This window comes from Micromesistius poutassou, assembly GCF_964030765.1.
Source record: "Micromesistius poutassou genome assembly, chromosome: 6".
Lineage (NCBI taxonomy): Eukaryota > Metazoa > Chordata > Actinopteri > Gadiformes > Gadidae > Micromesistius > Micromesistius poutassou.
In genome coordinates this window covers 12190170-12206353 of record NC_140276.1, presented here as the reverse complement: position 1 = coordinate 12206353, position 16184 = coordinate 12190170, and the positions used below count along the sequence as shown (strand labels likewise).

At 44.1% G+C, this 16184-nt stretch overlaps 1 protein-coding gene and 1 pseudogene across 3 annotated transcripts; one reads left to right on the top strand and one right to left on the bottom strand.

Annotated features, from left to right (window-relative positions):
* Window positions 1-5246: 5246 nt before the first annotated feature.
* LOC311344929 (aerolysin-like protein) lies at window positions 5247-11046 on the top strand. Of its 2 annotated transcripts, XM_084469273.1 has the most exons (5): window positions 5247-5415; window positions 5674-5701; window positions 8217-8708; window positions 9521-10012; window positions 10543-11046. In XM_084469273.1, the coding sequence occupies exons 2-5, from the start codon at window positions 5678-5680 to the stop codon at window positions 10999-11001; spliced, it is 1467 nt and encodes a 488-aa protein (XP_084325399.1). In that variant the 5' UTR covers window positions 5247-5415; window positions 5674-5677; the 3' UTR covers window positions 11002-11046. The 2 variants fall into 2 exon arrangements, with proteins under 2 accessions (XP_084325399.1, XP_084325400.1); XM_084469274.1 differs by lacking the exon at window positions 8217-8708.
* A 219-nt stretch (window positions 11047-11265) lies between these two features.
* Window positions 11266-15993, bottom strand: LOC311345226 (annotated as a pseudogene). The gene is made up of 5 exons: window positions 15857-15993; window positions 15020-15108; window positions 12398-12408; window positions 11617-11834; window positions 11266-11469 (listed from the first exon to the last, which is right to left on the bottom strand). The product of its transcript is annotated as an uncharacterized misc_RNA (transcript).
* Window positions 15994-16184: the final 191 nt, after the last annotated feature.

Below are 16184 nucleotides of genomic sequence, written 5' to 3'. Positions count from 1 at the left end.
AACCATAACCATAACCCTAACCCTAACTCTAACCGTAACTCTAATATTCATGATTCTTCCGGATTCCGCCTACGAAAAACACATTCGCTCCCCGTCACATACAAAGCGGGGAACATAGGACCCGGGGAACATAGGGATGACCCTGATTCAAGCACTGAGGCAGAAAGAGAGGCCAGCCAACCAAAGAGGGAGAAGATGAATGGTCATAGGCCCGGGGTCAGGTGGCCAGGTGCAGCAGAAGGTAGGACATGGGAAGATGTTAATAGTGATCTGGTTAGCATTCTGGGTCAGCTTAAAGGGACGGCTGAAAACAAATTAGAGAAAACGGGGGACATTATTTACAGCTACAGTAAAGAAAGATTGGGGATTTTTGAGAAAAGGACGAAACGGCAGCATGAGGTAGTCAAATCTAGGCACCAGCAAGAGATATATAGATTCATCCAGAAGAGGAGGCAGCTTAAGAAGCAGTGGAGAAAAGGTACAGATGACGAGAAGGAAAGTATTGATTGTCTACAGGCAGATGTGAGGGAGCAGTTGGCAGTGCTAAGAAGAGCAGAAAGTATGAAAAATAGAAAGAAGAAATCGCGAGCTAGATTAGCATTTTATAAAGATCTATTTAAATTTGTTAAGTCATTATTTGATAGGCAGAAGAGTGGTAGCCTCATGGAACCTAAGCAGAAGCCTGAGGAGTACTTGGAGGGAGTGCACAAAGACAGGGAGAGGTTCAGAGGTGATATCCCACCTATTGGTGAATTAAGTAGTCAGTGCGACGATAGCCCACCAAGGTGGAAAGAGGTGCAAGAAGTTCTAAAATGTGCAAAGGCCTCTTCAAAATAGTTTGGGAAAAGCATTGAGTATTCCCAAGGCATGGCGTAGGGCTGGGGGAATATTTATTCCCAAAGAGAGGGACTCAGTGGAGATTAATCAGTTTAGACCAATTAGTTTACTGAATGTTGAAGGTAAAATCTTCTTCAGTGTTGTGGCAAGGAGATTGACAAGTTATCTTGAAAAGGGTTAGGGGGTTAGGGTTGAAAATAATTGCCTAATTTACACCACGGTGCAAAAATCTGGAATCCCTGGTTTCTCCGGGTGCTTAGAGCATACCAGCATGATTTGGGACCAAATTCAGTAAGCGAAGCGCAAGAGGAGAGACCTGCATGTTGTATTCTTAGATCTGGCTAATGCTTTCAGGTCAGTACCACATAGTCTTTTATGGGAGGCCTTTGATTATTTCAGAATCCCAGGTAGCATTAAAAGCCTAGTTAAAGCATACTTTCTGGATATTCAACTTTGTTTTACTATGGCAGAGTACACCACAGGGTGGAAACAGCTTGAGATAGGAATCATGGCGCGATGTACAATCTCCCCACTCGCTTTCACAATGGCAATGGAGGCCGATTAGGGCCTTCATGGACGACATGACAACCATGACGTCAACCGCTCCATACACCAGCAGGTTGCTGGATAAGTTAAATAGCAATCTGCAATGGGCTAGAATGAAGGTGAAGCCAAGTAAGTCTAGGAGTCTCTTCGTTAAAGCGAAGGTAGTAGATAAGAAGTTTGCTATAAATGAAGAGGTGATGCCCACAGTTCTGGAGAAGCCAGTGAAGAGTCTGGGAAGGTGGTATGATGCAAGCCTCAGTGATAAGTCACAGGTTGAAGACTTGAGACAGGAAACTCAAGTCAGGGCTGCCAGGTAAGCTTAAGTTGTGGTGTCTGCAGTTTGGTTTATTGCCGTGGAGCTTTTCTAGCATTCCTGTGGAGGTTGGGGGCATTGAGCCAGAGTGGGCGGTGTTAAAAGCCTCCATTGCTGAAGATGCGGCGGTGAGCTGTGGCCTCAGGGTCTTAGGTTCCTCAAGGGGCGGTAACCCTCGGACACCGTGGTGGACACCAGTGGTCAGGGAAGCCGTTCGACTGAAGAAGGAGGCCTTCCGGGGTATGTTATCCCGGAGGACTCCTGACGCAGTTGCAGGGTACCGGCGGGCTCGAAGGGCTGCAGCCGCTGCCGTGTCGGAGGCTAAGCAGCAGGTGTGGGAGAAGTTCGGAGAGGACATGGAGAAGGACTTTCGGTCGGCACCAAAGTGTTTCTGGAAGACCATCCGACACCTCAGAAGGGGGAAACGGGGAAACATCCAAGCTGTGTACAGTAAGGGTGGGACTCTGTTGACCTCGACTGAGGAGGTAGTCAAACGTTGGAAGGAACACTTTGAGGAACTCCTGAATCCGACTAACACGCCCTCTATGATGGAGGCAGAGCTCAAGGTTGATGGTGGTTTGTCGTCAATTTCCCTGGTGGAAGTCACTGAGGTAGTTAAACATCTCAGCAGTGGCAAAGCCCCAGGGATTGATGAGATCCAGCCAGAAATGCTAAAAACTCTGTGTTGAGGGGCTGTCATGGTTGACACGCCTATTCAACATTGCGTGGCAGTCTGGTACAGTGCCAAAGGAGTGGCAAACCGGGGTGGTGGTTCCCCTGTTCAAAAAGGGGGACCAGAAAGTGTGTGCCAATTACTGGGGTATCACACTTCTCAGCCTCCCTGGGAAAGTCTACTCTAAGGTGCTGGAAAGGAGGGTTCGGCCGATTGTCGAACCTCAGATTGAAGAGGAACAATGTAGATTCCGCTCTGGACGTGGAACTACGGACGAGCTCTTCACTCTCGCAAGGATCCTGGAGGGGGCCTGGGAGTATGCCCATCCGGTCTACATGTGTTTTGTGGATTTGGAGAAGGCATATGACCGGGTCCCCCGGGAGAAACTGTGGGAGGTGCTGCGGGAGTATGGGGTAGGGGGGTCACTCCTCAGGGCCATCCAATCTCTGTATTCCCAAAGTGAGAGCTGTGTCCGCATTCTCGGCAGCCAGTCAGTTCCGTTCCTGGTGGGTGTTGGCCTCCGCCAGGGCTGCACTTTGTCACCAATCCTGTTTGTGATATTCATGGACAGGATATCGAGGCATAGTCGTGGTGGGGAGGGGTTGCAGTTCGGTGATCTGAGGATCTCAACACTGCTCTTTGCAGATGATGTGGTCCTGATGGCATCATCGGCCTGTGACCTTCAGCACTCACTGGATCGGCTGGCAGCCGAGTGTGAAGCAGCTGGGATGAGGATCAGCACCACTAAATCTGAGGCCATGACTCTTAGCAGGAAACCGGTGGATTGCCTTCTCCAGGTAGGAAAAGAGTCCTTAGCCCAAGTGAAGGAGTTCAAGTACCTCGGGGTCCTGTTCGCGAGTGAGGGTACGATGGAGCGTGAGATTGGCCGGCGAATCGGAGCAGCGGGGCGGTATTGCATTTGCTTTACCGCACCGTTGTGACAAAAAGAGAGCTGAGCCGTAAGGCAAAGCTCTCGATCTACCAGTCGATCTTTGTTCCTATCCTCACCTATGGTCATGAGGGATAATGACCGAAAGGATGATACAACGGATGACGAAAGATCACGGATACAAGCGGCCGAGATGAGTTTTCTCAGGAGGGTGGCTGGCTTCTCCCTTAGGGATAGGGTGAGAAGTTCAGCCATCCGGGAGGAACTCGGATTAGAGCCGCTGCTCCTCTGCTTAGAAAGGAGTCAGTTGAGGTGGTTCGGGCATCTGGTAAGGATGCCCACTGGACGCCTCCCTTGGGAGGTGTTCCAGGCACGACCAGTGGGGAGGAGACCCTGGGGAAGACCCAGGACTAGGTGGAGAGATTATATCTCAACACTGGCCTGCGAACGCCTCGGGATCCCCCCGTCAGAGCTGATCAATGTGGCCCGGGAAAGGGAAGTCTGGGGCCCCCTGCTTGAGCTGCTTCCCCCGCGACCCGACCCTGGATAAGCGGATGAGGATGAGGGACAGTTTATGACGTTCCTCTGTCAAAGGTAGAAAGGATGGAAAAAATTACTCTTGTCAGAGAGTCCCACGCTGCCTAAGCAGTGTAGCCTTGTATGGGAAGGGCATTGTAGAGTTGCCAATATCTAGTCTGACAGAAGAATTTAAGTGCACTAAGGTTAGACTGGAAATTACTCTTACTCAGTCCAAGGACCCAGTGGTGAGGAGGGTTGCACTCACAGTTAACGTAGGGAGGAAATGGAAACCAAAACAAGCGTATCAGCAAGCTCAATCAGCACTTATCAGCATAGGGATATCATGGGCCATGTTCAGCATGGGTGGGGGGGCTTAGGGTGGGACGCAGGAAAACCCTTGTGGGGTAAGGCTTCTGCAGGAGAAATACATAGACAGGAGGAGACTGTAAGATGTACTAAGGCAGTGTCGCGGGCAAAACAAGGGCAGTGAGTGAACTGGGAGGGAGTGGAGAAGAAAAGGATAAAATGGAGAGATCTATGGAGGATGGAAGCTAACAGGATCAGATTTATGATAGGTGCTGTGTGTGCAGCCTCCGCCATATCCTATCAGGATGCAGGATGTCAGTCTCTCCCAGGGGCGGTATACGTGGCGTCACAACCAGGTATTGAAATGTTTAACAGCGGAGAGAAGTTAATTCATCAGCCACTAGTAGAGAGGGTAGGCAAATTAACTTTGTACGTCAGGGGGAAAAAGGCTAGACCACTTAGGGTTCGTGGCTAGATCTGCTACTAGCTTGCTGTCTGATATGGGTCTTTGTGGACGAAGTCTGAGGCAAGCGGTTAGTAATGTGTCCTTGGCAGCAGAACGAGCAAGACACCCCCCCCCCCCCCCCCCCCCAACACACACACACACAAACACACTGTGTCACTAGTATCCCGATCATCCAGTGCTGTTGTAAATAAATACAGCGTATAAATAGAGGTTATGGAGACCCGAGACATTTGGCTCCAATTCAAAGCCGAGGTTTTGGTTCCTCCACACCGCCACTCCTGCTCGTCTCTGTCCACTTCTCTGCTTCTCTTCTTTACTTGTAGGCCTCCAATCTATTTTTTCTAACTACAGGCGTGTTCTGGTCAAGTATGAATGAACTCATTCACCTTAATCATTGTGATGTTTATTATAATGCTTTAGGTGCTGTTTCATTCATGTAGACTGAATATAACGCTGTATCTGAGAGATCTTGTATCTCTAGTTTCAGAGTAGTTTTTTTGTATTGCGGGTTCTTATTAATAATTAAAGATTAACTAAGCTGGGTTAGTGGAAAAAAGACAACGATAGAAGGAGAGTGATTCATTTTCAGTCAGTTGTCAGAATAGACAACAGTAAATGGAAAGGACCCTGTCTATCTGCTTGTTGTAATGCATGTCTTTATTGAGTATCCTTCTGTTGAGGGTTACAGAGACAAACAGGAAACAGTCGCACCTCCCCCTCCAAAGTGAGCGGCCCACGAATGAAACGAAACGAAAAGCAACTCCTGAGGATATATAATCTGATTCCTCTTCAGTACCACCAGAAAGGGAAGAGTAGACGGGCTCTGGTACCACACAGTTCTGGAACTTTCACTGACAAGCTAAGAGGTAAGATAAGGCTGCTGTTAGTGATGTTCTTAAGAAGAAATAAGACCAAGTTCAACTGTTTATTACTTTACAACTGATTACAACACGTGGATGTGTCGACCTAGTCCTAGCACAGAAGTGATGACAAAGATAAAATAAAATATTCTAAAACATGATTTGCTATTTGAAGTATTAATGTGAGTGCTTGTTATGATAATCTCATTTTAATATTCAACCCTCTGTTATTTCTGTTTTTATGGCTAATTTATTTTCTGAAAGGAAAATGGGCAATCAGGGGTCAACCGAGGTGAGTCTCTGTCCAAACTGTTCAATGTCATTTGTATTTCTCTGGCTTATATTTTTTCTTACTAAAGGAGACTAAATTATATGTACGTTTAATTACAATCAAACATAGCCGTGGGAAGTGGGGGTGCTGGGCATAGACATAATATTATATCATAATACTACCTACTGGCGCCGACGAGCCGTGTGGCCGCCGTCTTGAGCTGGTCGACTGCTCTACTCAGTGTAATCCGTTTGGCTGGTGCAACCATAGATATATATAGAACACTAGATGTCTCGTCTGCGCTGCTGGCCAATGGAGACAAACGTCCACATTGGCTGCCATCTTGCCCCAGTAAGCTTGCTCACCCATAACATTGTGTTGGTAGTGGTACATACTTTTTAAATAACCATAACTTGCTCAATTTTCAACAGATTTTCAAATGGTTTGGTTTCATTATAAACGTCAGAGATGTCGTTATGACACTGCATACACTGCTGAATAATTATGTTATGTTCTAAAAAAATTGAATAATCTAAAATAGGTACAAGACCCTTTACAAATAGTAGTAGTTTGTAAGAAACCAAACTGTTTGAAAATCGGTTGAAAATTGAGCAAGTTATGGTTATTTAAAAAGTACCAGACGTACTACCAGACGTCCGAGATCAAAACTGGGAACGTAATCCCGGAAAAGGGGGGGAAAACTGAGACATTTCCAGTTTGACTAGCAATCTGATTGAAAAACATAATGTGTCTTCAAAAACAAAACGGGGACAGGTAATTTTTTCTGTATTTAGCCAGGGACAGGCAACCAAAAACGGGGACGTCTGGTCACCCTATGATATGTGATGTAGGCTATGATAGGTATTTTGCAAATCACACACTATAAATATGATAGAGAAGCAGAAACAGATAGGGGCAGTAAAGTCAGCTATTTTAATAAGTTGAAGAAACAATATATGATTAGGCTATATATAAATATATACATAGCATACACAGGGCTGCCAACTTTTTGGTTTTGGCTGGAGTGAGATTCTGTAGAATCTTGTAATGCATACCTTTATAGCAGGGTCCGCGGGCGATCGGGGGGGGGGGGGGGGGGGGGGGGCATGGTGGAGTGAGATTCTGTAGAACACTAGGGCCGTGTCCCAATTCAGGGGCTGCATCCTTCGAAGGATGCATCCTTCGAAGGTGTGGCCTTCATAGACTGCGAAGGCCACACCGAAGGCCGAACGAGCATTGTGGAATGGGACGGTCTAGCCTACGGAGCATTCCCGGATTGCGTAACCAGCCGTTAATGTCCTTTAACTTGCGTGACCACGCACCTGTCCCGCTCCTGTCTCCTAGCAACTCTGACAGCTGCGGTTCAAACCGGACAGTGGAGGAGAAATATGGAGCCAGAAATCATAATTTTATTTGTTATGTTTTATCTTTTATTGGAGGAATGGGAGAAGATTCACCGCCGGGTGAAGAGGAAGAGAGGACGTTGGCTTAACGTCAATTACTTTAACGTTATATGTCTAGCGTTTATGTCATTGAACTTTGACAATAAAGTTACATTTTTAAAATGGTCCCAACCTTACTTTTATATAAAAAAAATGTTTTCACATTGTTTTGTCATTAAATATGTATTCGCTGCAGCTGCCGCTTCCGCTCTCTCCGCGCCATTTCTGAAAAAAAATCCAACGCGCAATGAATCTTGGGATACGTTGGGCTGTGAAGGATCCATCTGATGGGTCCTTCAAATCCGGGAAACGAAGGCTGCATATCTCGGCCGCATTCGAAGGACCCTTCGAAATGGGACAGCACTTGACGCGCCGCTGTGACGTATGCGGTCTTCAAATTCATCCTTCGAAGGATGCAGCCCCTGAATTGAGACACGGCCTAGATGTCTCACGGCGAAGTCTAGAACGTCCGCATTGGCGGCCATCTTGCCCCAGTAAGCTTGCTCACCAATAACATTGTGTTGGTAGTGGTACATGTACTTTTTAAATAACCATAACTTGCTCAATTTTCAACCGATTTTCAAACAGTTTGGTTTCTACTACTACTAACTACTACTACTACTATTTGTAAAGGGAAATCTTGTACCTATTTTAGATTATTCAATTTTTTTTAGAACATAACATAATTATAAGTATGCAGTGCCACATCTCTGACGTTTATAACAAACCAAACCATTTGAAAATCGGTTGAAAATTGAGCAAGTTATGGTTATTTAAAAAGTACATGTACCACTACCAACACAATGTTATGGGTGAGTGAGCTTACTGGGGCAAGATGGCCGCCAGTGCGGACGTTTGTCTCCATTGGCCAGCAGCGCGGACGAGACATCTAGTGTTCTATATATATCTAGCCTTATCACCCTTATGAGTAGCACCTGTGTTTGAACTAACATGTGCTTCCATTATCTACACAGCATCAGTGCTGTTACACTACGATACATAGATCAGATTTCCTTTTACAGCTCGAAATGTCTGCATCTTTTGTCAAGCATTTAGAGGATGCATGAATATATTGATTAACATTTCTGTTTCAGGATATTAACAAGGCAACTACACTGCATATCATCGGTGGACAGGGAGGCAATCCATTTACTTTCACTGGCCGTGACAATGGTGCCACCCTCAAGAAGATTGGAGTGGCAGTGGGCGGCTGGCAGATCAAAGCTGTGCGGGCAGAACTGACCGATGGGCGTGTGGAGAGCTTTGGAGTTGCAAACACTTTCAGTGAGTTTACGTTCGAACTTGGAGAGCGCATCACCAAGCTGTCACTGTGGGATAACGGTGCCGGGACACGTCTGGGTGGCATCAGGTTCTGGACGAGTTCTAAACGCGAGTTCTTCGCACACATGATTACCTTGCCACTGAAGACCGAGCACTCTATCAATGTGGGGTCAGGAGTCTGCCTGGGGTTGCAGGGGAGCGCTGGCTTAGACATTGACTGTATGGGATTCCTCTTCATCAGTGCCATCAAGTCGTCTGTGCTAACCTACATGACCTATCCCAGCCCGGCCATGTACACACCCCAGGTGAGTACTGCTATGTGTGGAAGACCTGAGTCAGAATATGGCAGGATAAGTGGTGCAATACATTTCAATTAACAAGTGTTTCTTTATTCAAATTGGAATGAGATAATTTTCATGCATGAATAGCACCTGTTTTTGTAGTAGGTCGTGTCCAGGACCGAAAATGGCATGTATTTTTCCTCTTTCCTATCACTAAAAAAAGCATGTGTAATACATATATTTCATAGGGCAGATTAGTCTTGTATATTAATCAATCAAACGTATTTTATAAAACCATTTTTTATGTATTGCGGGTTCTTATTAATAATTAAAGATTAACTAAGCTGGGTTAGTGGAAAAAAAGACAAAGATAGAAGGAGAGTGATTCAGTTTCAGTCAGTTGTCAGAATAGACAACAGTAAATGGAAAGGACCCTGTCTATCTGCTTGTTGTAATGCATGTCCTTATTGAGTATCCTTCTGTTGAGGGTTACAGAGACAAGTAGTGAAATCCCAGTTAATCATTAGGACGACGTTCTTTCATTAATTCACAGCCATTTTGAATCCTCCATTAATTCACATGCTTGAAAGTAGGAAAAAATGTATGAAAGCAACTCATAGCCAGACAAGCACAGGTAACCAAAGCCAATGCAGCCTTATCACCCTTATGAGTAGCACCTGTGTTTGAACTAACATGTGCTTCCATTATCTACACAGCATCAGTGCTGTTACACTACGATACATAGATCAGATTTCCTTTTACAGCTCGAAATGTCTGCATCTTTTGTCAAGCATTTAGAGGATGCATGAATATATTGATTAACATTTCTGTTTCAGGATATTAACAAGGCAACTACACTGGATATCATCGGTGGACAGGGAGGCGATCCATTTACTTTCACTGGCCGTGACAATGGTGCCACCCTCAAGAAGATTGGAGTGGCAGTGGGCGGCTGGCAGATCAAAGCTGTGCGGGCAGAACTGACCGATGGGCGTGTCGAGAGCTTTGGAGTTGCAAACACTTTCAGTGAGTTTACGTTCGAACTTGGAGAGCGCATCACCAAGCTGTCACTGTGGGATAACGGTGCCGGGACACGTCTGGGTGGCATCAGGTTCTGGACGAGTTCTAAACGCGAGTTCTTCGCACACATGATTACCTTGCCACTGAAGACCGAGCACTCTATCGATGTGGGGTCAGGAGTCTGCCTGGGGTTGCAGGGGAGCGCTGGCTTAGACATTGACTGTATGGGATTCCTCTTCATCAGTGCCATCAAGTCGTCTGTGCTAACCGACATGACCTATCCCAGCCTGGCCATGTACACACCCCAGGTGAGTACTGCTATGTGTGGAAGACCTGAGTCAGAATATGGCAGGATAAGTGGTGCAATACATTTCAATTAACAAGTGTTTCTTTATTCAAATTGGAATGGGATAATTTTCATGCATGAATAGCACCTGTTTTTGTAGTAGGTCGTGTCCAGGACCAAAAATGATATGTATTTTTCCTCTTTCCTATCACTAAAAAAAGCATGTGTATTACATATATTTCATAGGGCAGATTACTCTTATATATTAATCAATCAAATGTATTTTATAAAGCCCTTTTTTATCAGCAGTTGTCACAATAGAATGAAAGATTATAATTTGATATGGGGTTGACAGTAATGTCTTTTGACAATTACATTAGGTCAATAAAATAGTGTCAGCACTTAAATCTTTTGAATTTCTCTCCCGGGGGTATAATAAAGTGTTAAAGTCTAAATGTTAGACTAAATAAATGAGTTGATATTTTCTGCACTGGTTATTAAGTGTTATTTTGTGTGTTGCCTGAACAATATGGATTTTTTTTGTGTTTGTAGGTAAACAAAGAATATATCAAATCGATGTTTTATCACAACGGAACTACTGTTGGTCAAGAGCAGAAATGTACATACAGCAGATCTGTGACCAAGTCTACCACCTGGAGCACCACCACTAAGATTGAGTCCACCGTCAGCTTGACTGTTAAAGCAGGGATCCCGAAACTGGTGGAGGGGTCTGGTGGGTTTAGCTTGACCCTGGGAGGGGAGCTGTCCTCCTCAATGACCAATAAAGAGACCATAACAGAATTAGATGAGGTCATTGTGAAGGTCCCGGCAGGAAAGTCCGTGAGCGTTGAGTTGTCAGTGGGGCGAGCAGACATCAACCTGGACTACTCGGCCATAGTGAAAATCACATGCCTGAATGGCAGTGAGCTGGTCTTCCCATCCACTGGCAACTACAATGGTGTGGCTTACGCTGCAGTGCATGTAAAAACTACTGAGTCTGATATTAACTAATTAAAAACTACTACTATTATACTACTACTATAGTACTACTACTAATAGATAAAAACTACTGAGTCTGATACTAACTAATTAAAAACTACTATTATACTACTACTACTATAGTACTACTACTAATAGATAAAAACTACTGAGTCTGAAAAATAAATATTAGAAAAACTGATATAAACATTTTCAATTCCAAAATTAAAAAAATGTAAAAACTCTAAACCAGATTTAAAGCAATTAAACAATGTTAAAACAATGCTATTCATGGCGGTGTGTAATGTCAAAGATCGTAAGCTTTTGATTCTAGGTGTTCCCTAAACATGGGTTTATCTACCACCATGGCTTCAGGCAAAAGGGCAAACGAGGACGAGTTGGAGTGGAGACAGATCTGGTGTCGTCCAGAAGAGTGGGACATGAAGGTGTGTGTGTTTCCCAACTTGGGGGAAACACACACACACACACACACACACACACACCCCAACCACCATCAGCGGCGGCAGCGGACACTCAAGGTCGAGTATGTCTGCCCTCCTTCTTGGTCCTTGGGGCTTCAGGGGGCCTTCTCCTTTTCCTATATTTTGAGGAGCAGGGAGTGGATGTGTTCAAGGAGGACAGGTCCACCTTCTTTCAGGACCTCAGCTGGGATGCCGTCAGGCCCAGCAGCCTTGTTGTTTTTCATTGTCCTGATAGCGTCCTGCACCTCTTCCAAACTGGGTGGTTCTCCCATTCCCTCAATGATGGGCAGTTGAGGGAGTTGGACCAGGGCCTCAATCTGAGGAGTGGTGTCCCTGTTCAGAAGCTCTTCATAGTGCTCCTTCCACCTGTGTGTTACTGCCTCCCTACACACGCACACATAATATTATAGTATTAAAATGTAATTCTGCATTTAGTTTCTACTTATCTATGTACAGTATATACTTATATTTGATGTGTTTTATGGGGTGAATATTGTTAGAAAAACATTTTTCTATCTCTTTTCATTTTTTTTTTTTGACTCCCCGCGGGTGTCTGGCCGGGGAGGAGGAATAGCCACTGTCTACAAGGGTCATTATGAATGTCAGTTCATAATGACAGTTATCTCCATCATCCTCGTTCACCAGCTTTGAACTGAGTTTATTTGAACTGGGTCGCTCTCCCACTGTATTGTGCACTGTGGTCTATTGTCCTCCTAAATACAACAAATACTTTTTGAATGAATTTTCTGAATTACTGGCTGAAATCATGCCTAAATATGATCGTGTCCTTATTGTGGGTGACTTTAATGTTCATGTGTGCTGTCCTGATAAACCAATGGCAAAGGCCTTTCTTGACCTCATTGACTCTTTTAATCTTGTGCAGTATGTATCTGGACCCACACAAGAACATGGACACACACTTGATCTTGTCCTATCGTATGGGCTACCTGTCCTTAACCTAGAGATTTGTGACACAGTGATTTCGGATCATATGCCTGTATTATTTGAGGTTGCTCTTGCCTGTAATACTGTTAATGCTGCCGTTGCTGCTCAGCGCTGTCGCGTCATTAACCCTTCCACTGCTGCTCAGTTTTCGGCCGCTTTCGATCTCAACTCCGTCATTCCCGAGTCTGAGTGCAGTACTGAGGAGCTTAGCTCATGGTTTCACTCCGCCTGCCAGACTGCTTTAGACATGGTGGCTCCTTTAAAAACCAAGCAACCAAAAACTAAATCTGAGCCCTGGCTAAATGATACTACTTGCGCTGTCAGACGTGAATGCCGTAAAGCCGAGCGCAAGTGGAAAAAAGACTAACTACAAGTGTCTTTTCAAATCCTAAGGGACTGCTGGCGTCAGTATCAGTGAACTGTGAAGAATGCTAAAAGGGAATATTTGGCTAGTATTATCCTGTCAAATTGTCATAAACCACGTGTTTTGTTTAAAACCATTGATGTCTGTACAGAGGCCTCCCCTGCTGTCTGTGAAAACTTTCTGCACTTTTTTATTGACAAGGTTTCTGCTGCTAGAGCCCTCATCTCACCACCTGCCTATGACTCCTCAATCTCCTTCACCTGCTCAGCTGTCTTTGACCAGTTTGAGCCTGTGACTGTCCTGTCTACAGGAGACTGTTGGCCAGTCGAGGCCTTCAAGTTCTCCAAATGATCCAGTCCCCCCTCGACTGTTCAAAGAGGTTTTCGCCACTGTTGGAATTCCTCTTCTCACAATTATTAATGCCAGTCTGCAGGTGTGGTCCCTGAAAATTTCAAACATACAGTGGTGCAACCATTAATTAAAAAACCTGGACTAGATCCTGCAGCTCTCGCAAATTTCAGGCCTATCTCTAAACTCCCATTTCTCTCAAAAATCCTTGAGAAGATAGTTCACTCTCAGTTAATGTCCTTTCTGGAAAATTATAGTATTCTGGAGGTTTTCCAATCTGGTTTTAAATCTCTGCACAGCACAGAATCAACTCTTTGAAGAGTCTTCAATGACATATTTTTAGCTACAGACTGGTGACCGTGTTATTCTTGTACTTTTATACTTAACTGCTGCATTTGATACAGTGGACCATGGGGTCCTGATCTCTCGCATGGAACAGTGGGTTGGCATCAGGGGCACAGTACTGGAGTGGTTCAGGTCATACTTGGCAGATAGAACATTCTGTGTCAGTCTTGGCGATTCTGTGTCCTCCTCTGCAGAAGAAGATGTCGCTTGCTGCGGTTTCTGTCTTCCCGCTCAGTTCGTACAGAGATGGATAGAGAAAGAGAGACACCTGACATGACACATTTCAGAGTGGAGTCTACCAATAAGCAATCGGATTGGTGTTTTGGTGTTTTATAAAGTTGTCGGTTAGTACTTTTGGGATTTTGAGAAGGGAAGGATGTATATATTTTTATGTGCAATTTGATGTGCAATAAATACTGTGTACTAAATGCATTGCAGTGTAACAGCCTTATTATTTAGCCTTCTGGTACTCAATTCAACAGTTTGTACTGCTAATTTTTTCATTGTCCTCAATGGTAAACAGAATCATTTATTGAATATCAAAGAAAGAAACATTTTCATAAGAAGGTTCCTTCATCAGGTTTAAAAGTATGAAATTACAATTAATTAAGGCAAGAAACAACAATTTATACACACACCTGGTGAAGGAACCTTGTTCCTTGGGCCGATACACAGATGAAAAAAATCTCCCTATTTTTCACAACCCAATGTTGGCAAGTATGTTACTGTAATGCACTTTATGTAGGGGTCAGTGCGTCGTCCATCTCCCGTCTCCAGATGGTACAGAATGCTGCTGCACGCCTTCTAACCGGCACTCGCAAATTTGACCACATTTCCCCCATCTTAGCCTCACTCCACTGGCTGCCCATAAATTTTAGGATTCAGTTTAAAATTATTTTATTTACTTTTAAATCTCTTAACGCCCTTGCCCCGCCGTACCTCTCTGAGCTTCTACACCCCTACGCACCCGCACGCTCTTTCAGGTCAGCTGATCAGCTGCTCCTGAATGTGCCCAGAACTACACGAAAGCTCAGAGGGGATCGTGCTTTTGCTGCTGTGGCTCCAAAACTCTAGAACAATCTGCCCCAGCACATCAGAGAGGCCTCTTCTCTGTCTGGGTTTAAATGCCTCGTCAAAACCCATCTTTTTTCCTTGGCTTTTAACACTTAGGAAGACATTGACACTTTATTTTGATCTTTTTATCTTTTATCTTAAACTTATCTTACCTTTTATCTTTTCTTATTTTCTTATTCTATTGTATTTTATTGTATTTCACCTTACTAATTATGTAGTCCTGTTGAGCTGTTTTTATTGTCTTGTATTTGTGATGCTTTCACTTATATTCTGTAAAGCACTTTGGTCGACAGTGGTTGTTTTTAAAGGGCTTAACAAATAAAGTTGGATTGGATTGGACTGTCCTGTAATTCTGAGCAACTGCTGCAGTGACTCCATTTTATTTGAAGTTCATCCATTTTATCGTAAATCATACACATGATTTTCCCATAATTTAATCAAAATAATCTGAAGCAAAACTGAAAAACAAAACTTTGTGTGTGTGGTTTTTTACCTTTTCATCTGGGTCTTTGACCTCAACAAACATCCCCATGATCTGTGGGGCAGGCAGGTGTCCCCCTTTCAACTGGACCCTATAGTTCCCTGCAACATAGTAATAGTTCACTAATTTTCCTCCTTCGTTGTTTTACGGCCTGACCCATATGAATGAGACACTGTATAGCTGTAACTTCCTTTTTTGTGAGAACGTCTGTGAACGAGCTTATGTTGTTTCAGCGCAACGTCAAATGTCACCTTCAACATGGGCCAACTACAGCAGATTTTGAAAAAAAAAATCAGAAAGGGATAAAAACTAACTCCCTGCGATTTTGAGAAGCTTCAACTACGATGGGTGATGGTATTTTAAAGGTCCCATGACATGCCACCAGGTATGGTGTGATTAGCTGTTACAAGCCGTTTTGGAAATCTGCCCCTTATGACATCATATGGGGCAGAACGTGGGCATGTCCACCTAGATGTGTGCTGGATAGATCAGTCTACCAGCCTACCCATTGGACGATAGATGAGCAAACGTTGCTCATCTATCCTTCACACATCTAGGTGGACACGCCCACCTCTGATGTCATAAGATTTCCAATGGCTTGTAACGGCTGGTGGCATGTCATGGGACCTTTAAATCGAATTATATTGTTTTCTCCATTTAGGACTGGTGAACAAGCTGTCAATTGACAGCTTGTTCACAACAAAAGTAGGTCTACCCAACTGTACAAAACGGCCGACACAAAATATAAACATGACGCCATATTTACGTTACTTTGAAAATAATATTATCCATCGTCAATCTACCCAAATATAAATAATACAGAAAATAAATGTTGTGCAATATGCTCACCGACTACTTTAATCTCCTTAGCAATGTCTTGTAAAAAAACATTTTGTCTCTGTATCTCCCATGTACAAGTACAAGCAGGAGACAAAACTGCAACAGGCATTTAAAAGTAAAACGAGATACAGTACACACAACTGCATTTTAGTAGTGGCAGCGCGGTATCATTGTAATCATGCATTTCCTTTTTTTTTTTGTATCTGCGTGACCGTTTGCACTTCCTCAAACAAACATACACATTGATCCTGGACTATGTAGTTCTAGTGTAGGCCACACTCTGCCAAAAGTAGCCTACATTTGAAAAGTAGCCTACATTTGAAAAGGATAAATATAC

Coding starts and splice junctions, on each gene's coding strand:
- LOC311344929 (XM_084469273.1), top strand. CDS start 5,678: ATGGGCAATCAGGGGTCAACCGAG. Junction 8,709..9,520: donor CGGCCATGTACACACCCCAG/GTGAGTACTGCT, acceptor TTTCTGTTTCAG/GATATTAACAAGGCAACTAC. Junction 10,013..10,542: donor TGGCCATGTACACACCCCAG/GTGAGTACTGCT, acceptor TTGTGTTTGTAG/GTAAACAAAGAATATATCAA.